The sequence below is a fragment of the Lathamus discolor genome, chromosome 4 (assembly GCF_037157495.1).
Source record: "Lathamus discolor isolate bLatDis1 chromosome 4, bLatDis1.hap1, whole genome shotgun sequence".
NCBI classification, from domain to species: domain Eukaryota; kingdom Metazoa; phylum Chordata; class Aves; order Psittaciformes; family Psittacidae; genus Lathamus; species Lathamus discolor.
Genome location: NC_088887.1, coordinates 121,901,598 through 121,921,152, shown reverse-complemented (window position 1 = coordinate 121,921,152; position 19,555 = coordinate 121,901,598). Strand labels below are relative to the sequence as shown.

General features: G+C 42.1%; 1 protein-coding gene across 1 annotated transcript; it reads right to left on the bottom strand.

Annotated features, from left to right (window-relative positions):
- Positions 1-845: 845 nt before the first annotated feature.
- EED (embryonic ectoderm development) lies at positions 846-18,593 on the bottom strand. Its single transcript, XM_065678847.1, has 12 exons — positions 18,452-18,593; positions 15,633-15,785; positions 10,262-10,354; positions 9,296-9,361; positions 7,966-8,091; positions 7,768-7,849; positions 6,167-6,258; positions 5,104-5,237; positions 3,693-3,798; positions 2,789-2,947; positions 2,307-2,380; positions 846-1,177 (listed from the first exon to the last, which is right to left on the bottom strand). Exons 1-12 carry the CDS (start codon positions 18,578-18,580, stop codon positions 1,051-1,053), a joined length of 1,341 nt encoding a protein of 446 aa, XP_065534919.1. The 5' UTR covers positions 18,581-18,593; the 3' UTR covers positions 846-1,050.
- Positions 18,594-19,555: the final 962 nt, after the last annotated feature.

Sequence of the window (19,555 nt, the reverse complement as noted above, 5' to 3'; positions counted from 1 at the left end):
CCAGACTCTGCCAACCCCACACTTCTGCAGAAATAACTATTAGGTACAGGGATCCTGCACCAGCAGTGCTACAGATGCAGCACTGGAGGTTAAAACCTGTCTCCAGTCTCATGTCTCTCTTCAGCTAACCTGTGTTCAGTTCTGCAGGTACTTCCTGAAGATGGGCTGAGAGAGCTGGGCTGGTTCAGCCTGGAAGAGAAGGCTCCTTAAGGGGAGACCTTACAGCGGCTCCCAGTGCCTAAAGGGGCTACAAAAAACCTGGACAGGGGCTTTGGACATGGGCCTGTAGGGACAGGCCAAGGGGAATGGCTTTAACCTGCCAGAGGGGAGACTGAGATGAGCTCTTAGGCAGAAGCTCTTCCCTGTGAGGGTGCTGAGGCGCTGGCACAGGGTGCCCAGAGAAGCTGTGGCTGCCCCATCCCTGGCAGTGCTCAAGGCCAGGTTGGACACAGGGGCTTGGAGCAAGCTGCTCCAGTGGAAGGTGTCCCTGTCTGTGGCAGGGGGTTGGAACTGGATGAGCTTTAAGGTCCCTTTCACCCAAACCATGACTCTAAGACTCATTTAAATGTGCAATTCGTTTGAAGAACGAGTTCAAAATATTTTTAGCAGCAATTAACATATCTTTATACTATATTCCTAAGTGTAGTATTTCTTTTGCATGGTTCCTGGCTAATATTCAACAACTTCATTAGGTTTCCAGTCAAAAAGGCCCAAATACAGCTACAAGCACATGCACAACTCCCAAATTTGTAGCAAGGTTCCCATATATTTCTGTACGCAAAGCACTTTTTACAGGCTGGAAATGAAAACTGACTGTGGGAAATAATTAAAATGGACAATTCAGAAAACTTTACAAAAATACTTCTTTTTATTAAAAGCAGCAATTCCAAGCAGGACAATACACGGAATGTAAACATCACTAAGGTCGGCTCCAGCGCGCCGAACCTCCGAGGAAGTCTACACTAAACGCACCTACTGCACTAAGCGACTTAACTGACTATATTAGAATTTGAAAATAGATTTTCTACTTTGAGTTAAGAAAAAGTACATTTATCTTAGTCTGTCCCAGCGCCAGATACTGGCATCGTCACACACCGCTATAAGGATACTGCTGTCCCTGCTAAAACTGGTTTGTCGAATGGCAGCGACACATTTCGGATGAGTAAGAGTCGTACACCTGGAAGTAAAAGAAAATCATTCAGCTGCAATGTTAAATCTGTACTTGGTGCTACACTTACAGAGTGCTCATTCTCCAGCCTCTTCCTTTTGTCAGCTAGGAGGAACTGACAGGAACAGGATTATGCCCTTCATGGTGTATTCTGTGTTCTAAATGCGGACTTGGGAACACAGTAATTTTCTGTTTCATACTGAAGCACTGACTGAGCAGTTGTTTCATCACATTATTTAGGGCTTCAGAATCAACGTTCTTTCCCAGTGGTTAAGGATAAAATATTGTATGTAATTAGGTGATTAAAGACTGCAGCATTTTCAGGAACTTCACACACATATATATATATGTTTACATATATATATGTATATACACACACACATTTCTATATATTATATATATAAAAACACAAGTGTATATATATAATTTAGCATATACATAGTATATATGCATTTTATACACATAATGGTTTGTGTATTTGGGGTTTTTTTGCACCTCTATTCTTATAATATATGCTCTAACGTGATTATTTATGGTCTAGTGTGAGGTGTCCCTGCCCATGGCAGGGTGTTTGGAACTACATGATATTAAGGTCTTTTCCAACCCAAACCATTCTATGATTCATATATATATATATATATATATATATAAAATCATACCTATATAATTATATATGTATATATATAAAGACCTGTTGTAAAACTGCCTGGCCACACAGGTGAGGAACTGGAAAGCCACGCTGTGCTCAGAGATACCTTTGCACTCTCATTACTCCAGTCCTTTCACCTGTTCCTCCTTTGTGATATGCTAAACCCATCCAGTGCATCTTCTCTTAATCACTTTGTAAGTTATCCACCTAATTAGTTTGCAAGCTCTTTGAGAAACAAATTGTCTTCCACTATATCTACATGTGGTACCCAGCAAGATCTGACTGCAGCCTCTTGGCCCCACTGTACTATAGAAAATACATGCGTCAAAAATGATAAATGTTAACCTTCAGGGGCTGTTTATTTTCCTGGTTGCTCAAATGGGAAGTTACAAGTTCTGTTGAAGAATTTCTGTAGTTACTAGTAAAGGAAAAAGGGAAAGTCCCAACTCCCTGTCTTAACAAAGATGAAATAAAAAAGTAAGTACTCACTTGGCTTTATGAGGATCTTCTATTTCTAAATCCCACACATAAAGTTTGCCAACCTGATTGCCCAGAGCAAGCATCTTTAAAAGAAAGCAAAGGATACAGAAGTTTTAAGATACTACCTCAAAGAATAAAGTAAGAATTTTATAAAGGCTCTAGAGCTGCTAAACTGTGAGTGTTTGAACATGAATGACCTCGTGAGGTTGTTTTAGGGGGGGACAAGGGCTATACAATTTGCCTTCTTTCTTCCATTTTATCCATCTCTGCAAATGGGGGAGGAAGGCATCAGTGAACATCCTTTGGTGGAAAATCAGTATTTATTCAGTGAAGTTTTTTCCACCAGCAAGAACCCAGACTGAAAACTCTGGAGCTCCTCCGATTCCACAGCAGCCAATCTGCTTCCAAAACCTCACATGAACATTTTCCCATGCCCATAAACATGAACAGCTAGACACTTCAAATGCAGCAAAGTCAAAGCCGACATATACCTTTTGCCAGAAATCCATTGAAAACCTCATGTACCATATATCACACTGGCTGTAATCAAATCTCCCAAGTATGGTCACATTTGACTCGCTGGGCTTGATTTTATCTATATCATCTTCCATTTTGCCAGGTTTCCAGCACACAATGGCATTTTCACAAGACTGAGGTGAAACAATGGAGAAAAAAAGAATATCACCTATATAATTTATCCAGCACATTCAGTCTGATTATAACTATAACCAAGCATTTCATTTCACAGCTTCCCCAATGACATTAAAAAAAGAACAAGTGAAAATGTCCCCTCTATCACAGCCACAATGCCAACAGAAATCACTGCCCATCACCAGGAGCCTGCTGCCCTCCCAGCTTTGCCAGACAATAGGAATGAAGGAGCCCTCCCTCCCCTGCTTCAGATGGTGTCAACCAGATGTGCTCAAACACACTGTCATGTGTGTTTGAATTAACCTCGATTTGAAGCTCTTCTACCCAATCCCTTTGACCATGCCTGCTCCAATTTCTGACAAGGCAGTTGGACCACCTAGTTCAATATCTGCAAGCCAATGTTACTAAGGGACTCAACACATTAATCAAAGTTAGTCCATCATGGGAACCCTAATTTCTCCCTCTAGCAGCAGGATCCCTCATTAGTACCTATATAGGTCCCATACAGATTCTGGTTAGTTGATACCCTTGTATTTTTAGCAGGGGTCCAGCTGTAGTAGTAATTTTACTTTTTAAGTACAAGCTGCTTATCCACATATCCTGATAGCTGACACAACCCACTACACGAAACCAGTTGACAAAGCAGAGTAATTTAACCTAAGACCCAAATGCTAGTAAAACTTCCGTTAAGATCCTCAAAACAAGCAAGTAAGAGTAATGTGGCTTAAAAAGCTGCAGCATTACCTTGGAAAGAATTAGATCTCCCAACCATCGCACACAGTCAACATAGTTTCTATGTATGTCTCTGGTAGAAAAGTCAGGAAAATGAATTTTCTGGGAAATAAAAGGCCTATGGAGAGAATTGCCAAGTGAGGTGCAGAGAAACATAAAACCACAAGTCTCATTTTTAACAGCCAGTTTTAACCTATCTCCATGTTAAAAGGACAATCCTGTCTTTTTAAACAGTTTTATAACAAAGCAGATTCTGTATGCTTTCTTTTTATTAATAAGAACAATCCCTGTTTTCATCCTCTTTCCTGATGAAATAACTGGTTTCCCATGTACAAGACTGTGCAGAGACAGCACTGAGCAAAACTACTCCTGATGCTGTATACAGCTCCTGTTGCCAAATACTTCAAGAACTAAAGCTCACTTTACTTGATGCTGCTTCTGCACCACCTAAATTGTCAAATAGAAATCCACACTATCAAAAATAAGAATACACTACAAAGGCATCATTTAATATTTGGTAACATTACCAAAAAAAGCCAGAGTACTTTCACAGCTAGTCTCACTGCTGAACATGTTCAGTGTGGTTTAGACTCTTCAGTTCTCTCAGTGGTTTATAACTGGAAGTTAAGATTAAGAAGTTGAGGAGCTTTGTAAAGGAGGATTTATCCATCATGTCTCTTACTTCAAAATTTACTCATATCCCAGGTCAGATCAGAGAATGATGAAAATTAAGGTTATTACTATATAAAACAGTTTGTCAAATAACAAATACAATAACCCGTATAAACTACTCAATATAAAACTCTTGGCTACACTTAATTAATAATTACACAGATCTGATCCCCTCCTAGAAACTTTGAGGTGAGAGGAAGAAAAGTCACTAACATCTGGAAACACAATGAAATACAAGCTCTAAGAATGATAAAGGTAATTCCAGACACTTTCTAGTCAAGCAGATAAGAAATAATTAAGATAAAATAAAAGGCTCAGGACTTTTAATTGAACAAAATTCTACTGAGGCAAACATCAATAAGACACATTCTAGAGAGCTTCAGTGCCCAGCACAATACCCAGGTCACTAGCTATCCACAAGATATCTCAATTTGGGTAGGAATTAACCTGGGCCACTGATGTTTAAACATATAAAGTTCAGGTTGGATATAAGGAAGAAGCTCTTTACTTCGAGGGTGATGAGGCGCTGGCACAGAGTGCCAAGAGAAGTGGTAAATGCTCCATCCCTGGCAGTGTTCAAGGCCAGCTTGGACAGAGCCTTGTGTGCTATGGCGTAGTGTGAGGTGTCCCTGCCCATGGCAGGGGGTTGGAAGTGGATGATCTTAAGGTCCTTTCCAACCCAAACCATTCTATGATTCTATGACAGTATTTGCGTTTTGCAAAGCCAGCCAAAATGATGAAGACTACATACCTGTTGGTTTTATTTGGGTTGTATTCATAAGATTCTTTGATGGCATTTATCATTCTCTTGGAATTAATTCTCCAGAGTTTGAGAGAGTGATCCATCCCACAGGACATGATTTTCTCACCAAGAAGATCATAATCCTGTGTGTATGAAAGACTTTTGAGCACCCCCAGCCTAAGCCATATTCTATCAACTCACATTTTATTCCATCATTTCCATCAAAGCAGCATTTTCTGTGTAGAGAATGCAATAAAACTGCCTATTTCCAATAGAAAACTACTAATAACATAATCCTGCTCACTGCAAAAAAGTACAGTATTTAATAACTGTATTTACTCTCTCTCAAAAAAGAGAGATTATATTCAACAGCACTGATGAACAATGAACCTAACCCTAGTTCTCCCCCCTCAGTGAATTCCCCAAGTTTTACTTTATGAAACAACTTTGACAGAATCCCAGGGCTATGACATGGGTGATGACACTATTTAAAACCACAATTGAGTAATACAGTGTCAAGGTTCCATATAGATGCATCCCTCACGTTTCAGGTCACACAACAGGAATGGAAACAGTTCTTAAGAGCAGGGTATTAGAAGTCAGCTATTCTAGCTGGTACATGCTGGGTACCAGTGTCTGTTCACAGCCACTGAAAAGCAGCATAACTCACCTAAAGTAACTTCTTTCCTTCACTACAATGTCTCTCAAGGTTTATTTGCTGATGCTGCTTTGATAACACCTCAAGAACTTCAAAAGTGGGACCATGATGAAAACTTTTTACTCTTTCTAGCCCCACTGAGCTCTGTTTTGTTCACTTCTAGGCTGCACTGGGAGGGAACCAGCTACTGAGACATACAAAGTGAACACCTTGCCCTGTATATTGAGAGGCAGCCAGATCAAGCAATCACCTTAGATTTAAACTTCTCTATCCCCTTAAAATAGTATTTATGCACTTCAGGGAGTTTTAAGTAGGTATAATATCAAACCAGTGCACAAGAGGATTAGAAGTTGCATACTGTAGGCTTACTACCCTTTGTAAATCTAAATCACTGCCCCACAGTCTTCCACTTACTGCACTTAACACCTCATCCCTGTGCCCTTCTACTCCTCCAAATATTGCAACCAGCGTGTCTGTCTGGATGTTCCACAGTCTCAATGCATGATCTATAAAGAACAAATAAAATTACATGCTGCTTTTTTTATAGGTACATATGAATAATATATTTCAGCTTAAACCACTTTCAATAACAGGGGTTCACGTAAACATCAAGAAGCCACTTAATTCTTCACTTGGTAGAAATCATAGGACAGCATTAACTAAAACTGCTGTTACAACCAAATTACTGTTAAAAGTAAAGCTGCAGTGAAGAAAATCTGACCACCCCCCGCTCCCTGGGGACAGCTTCTAGCAGAAAGAGACTTGGATCTTTAGATCATCCAAAAAGCAGAGTCTGATCTTAGACATATATGTTTTTATTCTGATCTCAGAAACAATTTCATGTATCAAAAAATACTGGAATTCCTTTCAGCAATTCTTACAGAGATGTTTTGGTTTTCCATTTGTTAACGTTTACAATATTACTCTTTCTGAACCACAGCCTGTATGGATGCGAAAAACTGTTTCTAGAAACAATATGTATTCCAAAGTCAATCAGACTAATCCACTTAAGTTATTGTTAAAAGAAAGTTTTAACAATATCTAATGAAGAACCTCTACTGTATTTCCCATTTGGAAATGGGAAGCTCTAGCATATCTCCCTTTTGGATTCCACAAATACACTGCACTGAATTAGAGCAGCACCAACTGGAAGGCCACACAGTCCCAAATGCTTTCCTCTTTTTCTACACATCTCACAGCCAAGCAATTCTGAGACCCCAGTATTCTGCTGCCTTCTCAGATATAGCACCTAGTCCAGAGGTTGCACCTTAAAACCTGTGGTATTATGGCTGATATCAAGATGTGACTAAAAAAGAACCTAAAAAAAAAAAGTACAGAACTCAAGAATTTCAGCTTTACAGACCCACAGTACAAACTTGACAGCTGCAAGAATCAGAGAGGTTGTAACTCTTATTCTCATGTAGATTCATCACCTAAATATGCTAAAGTCAAAAGTCCCCTTATGTGAAGGTTTCCAACTCAAGCACACCTGAAGGATTCCAGTACTTAATAAAACAGTCAACTGGTTAGACGTTCTGAACAAGCCCGTAAGGCACCATACCAAAAACTCACTTCTCCCTTCACTAACAGGCTTTTTGTACAAAGTCCAAATAAAGTCACAGCCATGGAGAATGGAAGTTTCCCCCACAAACACGGCAAATGCTGCCTGCGATGTTAAGAATTCCCCACTAGATGGCAACAGGATTCAATAACTGACGAACATTTAACTCCCTGTAGAAAGGGAAGTGCAATCCCAAAGCTCGTGTTTCTTCATTCCTAAAAGCAGCACTGTTCACAATCCCTTTGCACCACAGGTGGAGTTACGCTTGTTGTAGGCCGTGGATTTAATCCATACAAGATATACAGCCATAAAAGAGCAAGATTTGCTCTCAGCTTTTAAGGTAAACTTGTTCAGTGCCATTCATAAAAAAAATTAAGGAGGTTTTGGCCATTTTCAAGACCAAAATCCAAAGTATCCTGACTTATACAAAAACAAAAGAGGGTTTTTTCCTCACCTTTGCTTACAGATAAAAGGAGATTTGGATCTCTTGGATGGAATTTCAATTCGTTGATTGCATTCCCATGGCCCACGTAGTGCTGGGATAGAATTCAGAGACCAAGTTATCATTTCCCCTCATGCTCGTATGTATATAAAGACATAAATTTCATGCCTTACTGAAACGCAAGCTGTATCTCAAGTTCTGAGCACTCACCTTTATGCACTGCATTGTAATAGGATTAATTATCCTAATAATCCCCCTGGAGCCTGCAACAGCCAGGAGAGGATGGCTTGTATTGCTGTCGTATGTCCATGCACAGGTATAGAAGTTTTCATCTGCCTACATCTTATGTTAAGGAACACAGAAGAAACAGGAGATTCTTATTTATTTATTTATTTAAATGTGATTTTTAAGTAAACTTGTTGGTATTTTATGCAAGTGCTCAGGAGTCTCTGCTGGACCCAATAAGGAATAGACTCATATAAGGACATGGAGCTGTTGGAGCAAGGGCAGAGGAGGCCACAAGGATGATCAGGGGACTGGAGCACCTCCCATATGAAGACAGGATGAGAAAGTTGGGGCTGTTCAGCCTGGAGAAGAGAAGGCTGCGTGGAGACCTCATAGCAGCCTTCCAGTATCTGAAGGGGGGCCTATAGAGATGCTGGGGAAGGACAATTCATCAGGGACTGTAGTGACAAGACAAGGGGTGATGGGTTCAAACTGAAACAGGGGAAGTTCAGGTTGGATATAAGGGAGAAGTTCTTTACTGTCAGGATGGTAAGGCACTAGAACAGGTTGTCCGAAGAAGTGGTAAATGCTCCATCTCTGGCAGTGTTCAAGGCCAGGTTGGACAGAGCCTTGCGCAACATGGTCCAGTGTGAGGTGTCCCTGCACATGGCAGGAGGGCTGGAACTAGATGATCTTAAGGTCCTTTCCAACCCAAACCATTCTGTGTTTCTATGATTCATTTCTACATCTGCAAATACAAGCAACGTTGCCTGTTCTATAGATGCCAGTTGCTTCACTTCTGTTCCATAACATACAAGGAATTCTCTCTTGGCACCACTTTTCAAGCTGTTTGTCCAAAACAGCCAAAGATTGGGAATTATGAATTGAGACTTGAGTTCACAAGTTATTGGCTTGTATACTGCAAATGAACAACACAAATTATTCCCACTTCAGAGCACGAAACATTAATTCTTAGGCTTTAAACCCAGCTCCAATTGACAGGGAAACTGAGACCGCTGTAAAGCAGTGGATGTGAAACATTAGACAAATATTAGTGTTGGGAAGATTAAACTGATGGAGAATCAGTTTTGAAATATTTTAATACAGCACTGGGCATGAATGTGTGTTTTTAATATGTTTTTAATAGGAGAGAGTCTAGGATGTGGGAAAGACATAACACTTGGACCTAACATAAGGAATGTGCCACATGAGCAAAGTATTAAATCACAGACGAAACCTTTGTATGCTTTTTCCTACAAAGCCTCTTCATTTTTGATACAGAGAAAAGCAAACAAGTGGCTTTTTAAGAGGATACATCAGCATCCACATAGGACTGCAACAAGCGGATCTCTCCTTGGGAATGACACTCATATAAAGTAACCTGGAAGAAAAAAACAAGTGGAGAGATTGCTGCTTACTTGTGGCATTTCAAAAGGAAAAGTACCTGTGCACTGACTGCTGATAGGGACAGATAGGGTGCCTTTATGGTTTAAATCTTATCCATCTTCCATTTGTTTCCAACAGGTGGAAATGGTTTGATAAAGGAATGCTGAGGGCAGTTACAATAAAGCACCACTCCAGGCCTTCTCAGCTGTTCTTCCCAGGTATGCAAATCTATGATTTGAACTGTCTAAGTATAATTAAACTGTCTTTGAAATTAGCTACTGCAGCCATCTCTAACATGACTTGGTCTTTTAATGAAGCACTGATACCTTTTCCATCTTAGTTTAGCACTTTTGGTGACTGACAGTTGAAACAAACCTGGAAATGAGAGGCTGCTTGCTTATTCATACATAACACTGGCATAGAATGCATTTCAGGAGTTATTTTCAAGTCTGAAATGACATGAATCCTTGCTCAGAAAAAAAACTGTAAGTTCACTCCACACAGGACCTTAATTTAGGGGCTGAGCTGCCTGGCATCATTGCAGACACTTCCCATCCCATTTTAGAGCACATGACCCTCTGGAAACAATAACATCTGTAAAAAGTAATTTTAGTGAGAAGATGCATTTATGTCTCTTTTTTCCTTATCCCATGTTTATATTCCTGAAGGATTTTTTTGTTTACTGCATAGGCTGATTCCCAAATAGCTAACACACAACTTCATGAAACAATTCTGAGGATGCAGCTTTCCCAGATGCTACATACCTCAGAAATAAAGCTTTACTATGAAGCATCCTCCATCCATACTAACTACAGGTAAAGGGACTGGTTGGAGAAAAAAGCATGCAAGCAGAACCAAGCAGAAGAGCTAATGGTTAAAAAGAAATCATACTCACTCTGTTGCTGCCTACGGTAGCAAAAACAAGAGGATCACCTTCTTTACTGTGCCAGTTAAACTGGACTCCAAACAAAGGCTGCCCATGGTCCTCCTGGAGAGGTAAAGTAAGATGAGAGACCAAAACAGATAAAACAAGAGCCACCATACTATTATTATTTCTGTGAAATTCAGCTGTGGTGGTAAAACAGTTTAACTGAGATGTTTTCCTCCTCAAACTACTGGGTTTGCATCCAGTATAATTTCAGATAGAGCAGAGTTAAGAGGAGCAGTTTTGTAACATCACATTTTAACTTGGGTATCTTAAAGGAGGTTAAAGGAATATTCTGACACCCCCTCCCTTTCTTCCCCCAGCAAGCTTTTAAAAGGGTGAAGAACTGTTATGTCTCAGAAGCTGTTACGGCCAGAAGCTGGCAGAATTCCCAAGCTATATTTGCAGCTCTACTACTTTGTTTTGCAATTTTCAACAAGGCAACCTCTGCATCTAAGGCAACCTCTATATGTATTTTATACTGTTAGAATTAGGTCCACACAAAAGATTTACAACTTCAAAGAGGAAAATCATGTGGACGGAGAAGACTTATACTGGTGTAAGGGTGAAGAAGGGCTACATTAACTATTACAACACAGGTCTTGCAACTCTGTCACAGACGCAGAGAACACTCTCCAGCATGTCACAATGCTGCTGCAAAGTTCATGTCTACAAAGTGTTTTCAGATTGCCTTCACAAACACCAGAGAAATGCCAAATCTTATTTTTATACAGCTTACATCAGTTTAATAGAGAAAAAAGCAGCAGATATGTTTATGAATTGTGATGAATGTGGTGGTGCTTGTTAATAATTGATAACAGTATTTTGGCCTGTCCTGACAGGATGTTTTCAGTAAGAATAATGCTCACTAAAGTGCCTCCCCACAGGGGACTGTCTGGGACAGTGCAGGCAGGAAGGAAGTGTCTCACGACAGCCTTCAAATGGCAGTGTTTCAGAGACAGCCCCAAGAATGTCAGCCCTGGCAGCTCTGGCCTAGCCCAGACCCAAAGAGTGAATCTGAGGAGGGGGGTATGGGGAAGGAGTCCAACACTACTCAGGAAAAGTTAAGAAGTCTGGAAGAATTTAAAATAGCATTATTTACTGAGAAAAGCATTATCTGTTATGCACAGAAACAGCCAGAAGGGCTAGAAAGAGAAGGGAGAAAATCTGTCAGAGATGAAGGCCGTCCTGCAAACACCAAAGAGAGGTAACAACTTTCAAAGCTGAATACAGGCTAAAAAGAATTGCTCAAAGTTTAACTCAAAGTATTGCCTATCAGAACATGGGGAAAGAACAGACTAATGGCTGTAGGGGATGAGGGATATGGGATATCGGCAAAAGGAAAAGTAGCAAGGTTATGAGTGACCCCAGGACAGAAGGAAAAAGCAGGTATTGAGCATCTGGAAAGCATCATAGTTTAATTAGAGATGAAAAATGAGGAAAACGGTATGCCATAAAATTACACACACATGATTTTTAGTGTTTAATAAAGCTATAAATTTTACTTTCTAGGCTTATTTTTTGAGTGTACTTAATTTTTCCTTGAAGAGAACAGCTGAGAGGTCAAATACAGAATACTGTAAAATATTTTCCACTAAGAATTCACTGGTTTTGAATTTCTGAGTGATAAAGTTCACTCTGATGAATACTGAGAGCTTTGGAATGCTGCATGAAGATAACACAGGTACAAGGCACAGATTCTTACTGCTTTTTTAGAGATGTATTAGCAGGTTCTGCACTTTTTTTTCTGGAATAACGTTGCTCTCTGGCATTTGCACTGTTTCTGATAGATTTAGTGAAATGGGAAGAGTGAAGAGGAAGATGTTTTCCCCCTCAGGATAGGATACTTTTCCAGCACAAGCTGTGATAAGTTCGTGATTTTCTAGGTAGGACCCAGACTAGGGTGATAAGAGATATATACAACTGAGGTCTCTATTGTTTCTATGTTAGAGTACATGCCTTAAGTGTTTAGTAAGTTTTTTCAAAGACAACCTATTTCGCTGGCAAGATTACTCTGCAAGACAAATGTAAGTAGTCTAAAGACATCTTTGGCACTACTTTCCTCACATCCAGTGCTACAACCTCCAGAAGCTTGACCATGTATCTCCAAGGGTTTTTTAGTGTTTAATGGCTGAAGGAGTCAGGCAGAGGCTCTTGCAGGGTCACTGGGGTATTGAAGAAGTTGTAAACTGCCATCATCCTCACTGGTCAAAGACAGCACATAGCTACTTTGATAACACTCATCTGCTCTAATTCTTGTCCCAAGTGTTAAACATTGAAGCAGGTTTTTAAACATTGCACTTTTAAGCACTGCACATTATGGCCATCCTGAGCTGTCACACAAATTCAACCACTGGTTTGTACAGACAGAAGAGTGACCCAGATGCTGGTTCAAAAGCAGAATTGTGCAATGCCATCTTGACCCTGGTATGAAGAAAGGGCACAAAAGCCAAAGTACTCAGGTTCTTGATACCACAGAAAAAGAAGGTAGAGGAGAAAATAGACTTACAATTGTCACAACACCAAATAAATAATAAATGGTTAGCTCTGTCCTTCCTCACCCCAATGCCAACTCAGCCAGAAAGTAAGACAAGACCTGTTTTCAGACTGAAGGCAAGTGAAGTAAATATTATGCCAACACAAAAAATAATCACCTGTGACTAAACAAACACATTTTTATACGCTGTCACACACACTGCCAGTGGGGAACCAAGTGACCACACATGCATTTCCAGTTCCCAGAAGTGGAAGCAAGCCATTACTGGCAGTGGGTTTAGTTCCCTCTCCTTTACCTATCAACAAGCTTAAGTCTTGCATGTGGTTGGTTACTGACTCCCAGCTCAGGGGACAGTGAGTAGAAGCTGAGAGACAACACCAGGCTGCTCACAACCACTGAGGCACAGCCTAAGCAAGAGGCAGGTAGTTGCATTGCTTTAAAGGGAATACATCAAAGCCGACGACACAGTTCTTTGGTGAAAGATCTATGACCAAAACATCTACAGATGTATGTAAGGATGTGCAACTCTTGGCTGCATATGCTCATTTATAAACTACATTTCCATTCAGCCCACAGAGAGCAAAGATTTCTCAGTATACCTTACAGGAACTTTATGCTGCAAAAAGCAAAGAAACATAGCCAGCTTTTTATTTCCTGTCACTTTCCAAGTTATATTCTTGTTTTCCTGATGCTTAAATTTCACCCAAAATAACTTGCACAGTAGTGTTTAAAAAGCATATTTAGCAAGCACTGAGTTTTTCAAGCTGAATCATAACCATTTAACATTCAAAGCAGATGGTAATAGCCATATTTCTTTGTTTCCCCAAGGGAAAAAAAAAGTAAAAGCAACATAAGAGGGGAAAAACAAGAGGAGAAGAAAAGTGGAAAAACACACAATTTATATATCCTGGAAGAATTTTAATATTAAAATTGATTTCCATGTCTTTAAATCATGTTGACTCTTCATTAATTTCAGTACATGCACTTTACAGCATAGCTCAAAGACATAGAAACTATGGGATATATGATGAAATATCCAAAGAGTCTTTCTGATCCCATACACAACATTCAATCCTTAGAGTTTATCTTCACAGTACCTGCAAAATTAGTAAGCAACAAAAAGGAAAAAAGAAAAGAACTGAGGCTTCCTCAAACATGAAGTAAAAAGGAGTTACTCAGTTTGGCTGTACATAGGCTTTGTATTAACATGCACATTTATTATTATGAGCATTAATTTCAGTTCAAAGAGAAACAGGGAAAAGAAACTACCCCTCTTAGCTGAAACACTATATTTACTCCCTCACAGCTTGATTCCACTTGCACAAGAATCTGTTCCCAGGGCTGGATCCAAATCCACACAAGTCAGGGATTGCTTAATGTCACAGAGCGGTCTTTTGGGTCACCCTATAGTGGGGTCTGGGTGGAAGCTGGCGCGAGGGAATGTTCTGTTTCCCCAGAAGATACTTGAAAAGTCCTAACTGCTTTGGGATATTTGGTCTGCAGACAGAAAACGAATAGGCTCAGCAAAAGGCAGAACTTGTTGAATGTTTGGGTGCTGAAAGGCCCCTGACTGTGTTTGAAGTATGACTTGAAGCTACCCACAAAAAGCATTATCTGTGGGGGCGATTCATGCAGTCACAGAAGCAGCTGCCTACTTAGGTGAAAATGAAAGAACTTCCGTCCTCCTACACCCTGAAAGGGCTCCAGATAACTTTTCTACTTCAAAAAATACATTAAGATCAACTTGTTTCCCAGATACTTTTGTCAGCGTAACTTCGTATCCCAATTTCTGCAGTGATAAAGCTCATTTAGGAGGTTTTCATGCTCCAAAGCTCTCATCCCCTCCCACTCAGCTACCCCAGCATTTCATCCAGGCAACCTGAAGCCAAAGTTCAGGCACAGCTACATCAGCAACAAATACAGCTCAACAATCAACTGGGGGGGAACAGCAAAACCCTCTCAAAGCAATTCTGCACAAACTATCCACTCTGGAGCTGCACACATCCTCCTGTTAGCTAAATATAAAATTTAACAGAACTCCCATTTTGTTCAGACACAATCTTTTCTTTATTTAGAGATCTTGTAAAACTCAAGTCAGACGGCATATTTACATCTTTTGCACATAAATATCCCACACAAGCCCTGGGAATGAAAAAACAACATCCTGACAGTGTAAAAGAATCAAAGAGAAACTCCATTCCATCCACCACAGTCTGTTACTAGTGCAGAAGAGAACAATACTACCCTAAAATACAAGAGCAGGGAGTAAAGACAGTGAATCTACATCCCTTTATAGCATCAGGTATTAGGTAGGAAGATAAATATGACCTAGATGAGGTGTAAGCACAATAACAACACTCGTGATAAATTAATCAAATTGCACTATATGACAATTGCCAAAGGACAGAAACCACCTGGTAAGTGTGAGGAAAAATTTACTCCCAGATTGTTGGGTTGTTTTAAATACATTTCAACAGGTAGAAAAATCTATAGGTGCTTTGCATCAAGCTGTCACAGGTTTGGTTTTATTTGAATTTCTTTATTCAGGTTTTTATCTCGAGCAACTACATCTTCAGTGAAATAACTCATTAGGTCACACAGAACTTAGCAAACCTGTACAGAAACTGGGTTAATAGCAGCACTATCTGCTCTTTCCTATTTCTCAGTATCCTTCTTCTCCCAGACTTCAGCTATGTCAAATAAGAAAGGTATTTTCTTCAAACGCGGAAAATTGTATACAGATACTCAAAAATACCTATCTTGGCACTGTCTCACAGTCAACATTAGCATTACTGCCAGCATTCTTATACTGGTAAGGATACTAGGAAGCTTACATATACCTACCTTCAGGCTATTTACACATTTGAAGGAATATTTGCACTTCTTTGACTTCCATTTTCCTTTCCCCCAGCTTTTCCTTCCGGGTGCATTAGGAGTGTTTGTTGGTGTATCGGGGCGTTCGGTGTTAGTACCACTTTCAATACTAACAGCATCATCCTGAAAACATTCAAGTTATATAAAATGTAATAAAGGTTTCATTAACTGCTGTATAAATTCAACTCATTTTGCAGCACTTGGCCTTTTCCCTTCCTCTTCTTCTCTGTAGGAACAGAAGATCTCCTAGGACTTGATGTTATTTAGATTCACATATTTAAATCTATTACTAACATCATAGCATTCCTCCCTAGAAACAGAACATAAGTCACATGAGGACTAATCCCAGAGGGAGGGATGTGAACTGTGATCTAGTGAAGTTTCATCAGAATACTGGTAGCTGCGCTTAAGAAAATGCTAAAGTGGTCACTAAAAACAGCTTTGACGTAGGTGGAATGAGTACTGAAGGAAGAGGTTGGTTGTGTAAAAACATTATGCTTTGCCATACCAAGAATCTAACCTAAGACTTCTGTACGCCCGAAGCAGCATCAAGCACAGCACAGTTCTGAGTAAGTCAGCACTGCCACTAGAAGAGGAAGTCCCACCACTCCCTCCTGCTCTTTCCTACAGATACTTGCTTCAACTAAAAGCTAAGGTAAAAAACCACCACAAAGCCAAAAATTAAGTTAGCTGGCTATCTGACCAGGTAGCTAATCCAGCTGGCCTCCAACCACCAGCAGCCAGACCTAAGGTAAGGATGGGAGAAGGGGGTGAGCAAAACAAGCCAGCCAGCTGGTGAGCAGTTTTAGATCAGTTTTAGATAATTCACAGAAACTTCAGTTTCACACATAGTGTGACTGCAGGACACCACTCAAAAGGACATTTCTGTTCTTTGCATCGCCCACCACAGCGCTCTTCAACTTCACCTGCAATGTAATTGGCAACTCTGTGCTTCCATAGGATTACCTTCAGCTTAAAAATACTTAAAAATCTAAAAATCGACCTTTATTTATATCCTGTCAAGGCAGTCTGTTCAATTCCCATCAGAGCAGTGGAGGGGGAACAACTCATCCCAAGGCTTTGGGATTTCTGGATCTGAACTAAGGTAGGCAGAGGCAGACAACAGCCTGTCACTGGAGGTTAAGCATGAAGCTGCATTAGGAACTCCACTAGGAATATGGAATAAGGTCAGCTCTAAACATTGATACACCAATTCCCATCAAACATTTATTCTGTGTCCTACTTTCATATCATATCAACAGAAGCAAGTAGATGTGCACTGGTCTTTGTCTGACCAACAACTCTGAAAATCAGGACACTGAGGGGAGAAAAAGGAGGCAATGCAACACACAAGCCTGTAAGCAAACTACCCAGATGAGGAGTCATTCCCTTCATGTTGCACTCCTAAAACAGCAAACCCCCTCCTAACACATGTAATCAAGTTGAACTAGTTTTACATTTTCCAGTTTCTTCTCCTTTACCCTAAAAAATGTCACAGCTTGCCAAATCTTCGTCTCCCAAGAGCACTTGCTAGCCAGAGTTGTAATGCTTCACAAGACTGAAGTTTTCCCTGGACTAGTCAGATATTGTCAATAAAAGAACAGCAGGTACCTGCTACAATGCAACTACAACATAACCACAAACTTACACCCAGGAAACCTGCGGAACAAAACAGACCTCTTCTCCAAATCAACATTATTCTGCCAACTCTTAAATAGAATCCCTGTCTTTCAGGAGCAGTGGAACCCAGTAACAAACCTTGAAAAGGAAATCTTTTAACCACTGAGACAAGTCACACTTGTGACAACAACCAGACAGCCCCCATCCGTGGTCACTGACAGCCTAACACAGGCACCAAAGCAAACCAGAATGCCTGTCACCAAACTATACTTAATACACAAATGCTGCTGAGCAGTGGTGCATAACACCTTGAACCTGCCTGTCACCTCACAAGCAGCACTTCCACAGGACATCAGGGATGTGGTCTAGATCCTTCACATTCTGGATAAAGGAATAAACCCACACTGCATACAGCTAACACACAAACATCATCCCCACTCCAGTAGCTACATAAAATGACTGCTAGATCCCTTACGTTATCGTTCAAGTATAAAGTTATTCTGTATCAATCATTTTACCTTTGTTCCCAACACTAGATTTTAGCCAAACTTACAGATTACCCTCCTCATGCCCTGCTGCCGCCTTCTGCTGACAGAAGCTCGAGCACGACCCTACTCCTCAGTCCCCACCGATCAACTTCTGCTGCAACGTGACAGTGAACACACACACAAACAAAACTTCCGGAAGGATATAAAACCTTGCCGGTTTGCAAATCTGGCATCTTGAAAGGGACTTGGGAGGCAGAGCACGCTTGGAGTTCGGGCCTCAAATTCTCGTTCACCCACGTGGAGGCAAAGTGAGCGTCTCTCCTGAAGACTCACACGAGTCCCTCTCCCACCGGGGCCTCCCTCCCTACAGCGGCCCGTCTCTTTGGGGGGCAGGCACCGAGCCACGGCGGACAGAGACGGGGCGGACGGGCTGACACCCCCCTCTCTTCTCTCCCTTCTCCCGTCTCCCCCCGGGATGCGGGACCCGGGCAGGGTCTGCCGGTTCCCTCAGGACACCCGCAGCGGCCGCCCCCGCCGCTCTCCTCACAGCGGGTCCCACCGGCCGCCCCCACGCACACTCCTCGCCTCAGCGTTCCCGCCCGCCCCCGGCAACGAGGCCCCGCTCCCGCCTCAGCGCCCCTCCCCCGCGCCCCATCCGCCGGTGCCCCGGCCCGGCCTCACGTTCTCATCGCCGGACAGGTCCCCGGGGTTACTGTTCTCGTCGCTGCTCAGCTTCTGCTTCTTGGCCGGCATCTCACCCCCCGCTCCCGCCGCTGCCACCGCCGCCGGGGCTTCTCCCCGCTCAGACATCTTCCCCGCCCCCCGGCACCGCCACGCAGCCGCAAAGCGCGGACGGGGAGGTCGAAAAACCCTTGCCGTAAAGCAACCCCGCGCCCGGTTAGCTAGCAGGACGGTGGAGAGCTGCCACACTGCTGAAAAAGCGCTTTTCCCGCCGAGGCGCCTCAGGGGCCGCTCGCTGAGGGGACGGAGCGGGCCCGAGAGTTAAATTAACCCGGTTTTAACTGCATAGGAGCTCAACGGCACTTTATATCGCTGCTTGTAGAGAGTCAGGGCCGGCCGAGGCAGAGACAAGCAGTTCCCATCATCACAGGTGCTAACGGTCCCTCAACCCGTGTTCGCGCGGTGGTTGACTGCTGTTTTTCGTGCCTAAAGGGGTTTTAGTTTTGCTCTCCGCTTGCACTACAGAAGTCCTTTAGTCTGCTTCAGGAGTGTGGCCAGAGAGCGAGAGAGGTGATGCTTCCCCTCAGCTCTATGCTGGTGAGGCCACATCTGGAGTGCTGTGTCCAGTTCTGGGCTTCTCCATACAAGAAAGACGAGGAGGTAGTGGAGGGCGTCCAGCCGAGGCCACAAGGATGATCAGGGGTCTGGCGCATCTCTTATACGAGGAGAGATTGCGTGAGCTCAGTCTATTTAGTCTGGAGGAGACTGAGGGGGGATCTCAGTAATGCATGTAAGTATCTCAAAGGTGGGTGCTAGGAGGATGGTGCCAGAGTCTTCAGTGGTGCCCAGTGACGGCACAAGGAGCAATGGCCATAAACTAAATCACAACAAGTTTCACCTCAATGTGAGGAAGAACTTTATGTTGAGGGTGGCAGGGCAATGGAACAGGCTGCCCAGGGGGTTGTGGAGTCTCCCTCTCTGGGAACATTCAAACCCCACCGGGACACGTTCCTGTGTAACCTGCTCTGGCTGCCTCTGCCTTGGCAGGGGGGTTGGACTATAGGATCTCCTACAGTGCAAGCCTTCCAACCCTAATGGTTCTGT

Bases quoted from the DNA above. Each gene is read 5' to 3' on its own strand.
- EED (XM_065678847.1), bottom strand. From the start codon at position 18,580: ATGTCTGAGCGGGGAGAAGCCCCGGCGGCGGTGGCAGCGGCGGGAGCG. The intron at 15,786-18,451 runs GTGAGGCCGGGC...GAATGTTTTCAG, and splicing joins ACCTGTCCGGCGATGAGAAC to GATGATGCTGTTAGTATTGA. The intron at 8,092-9,295 runs GTATCCTCTTAA...CATAAGATGTAG, and splicing joins AGTCCTATGTGGATGCTGAT to GCAGATGAAAACTTCTATAC.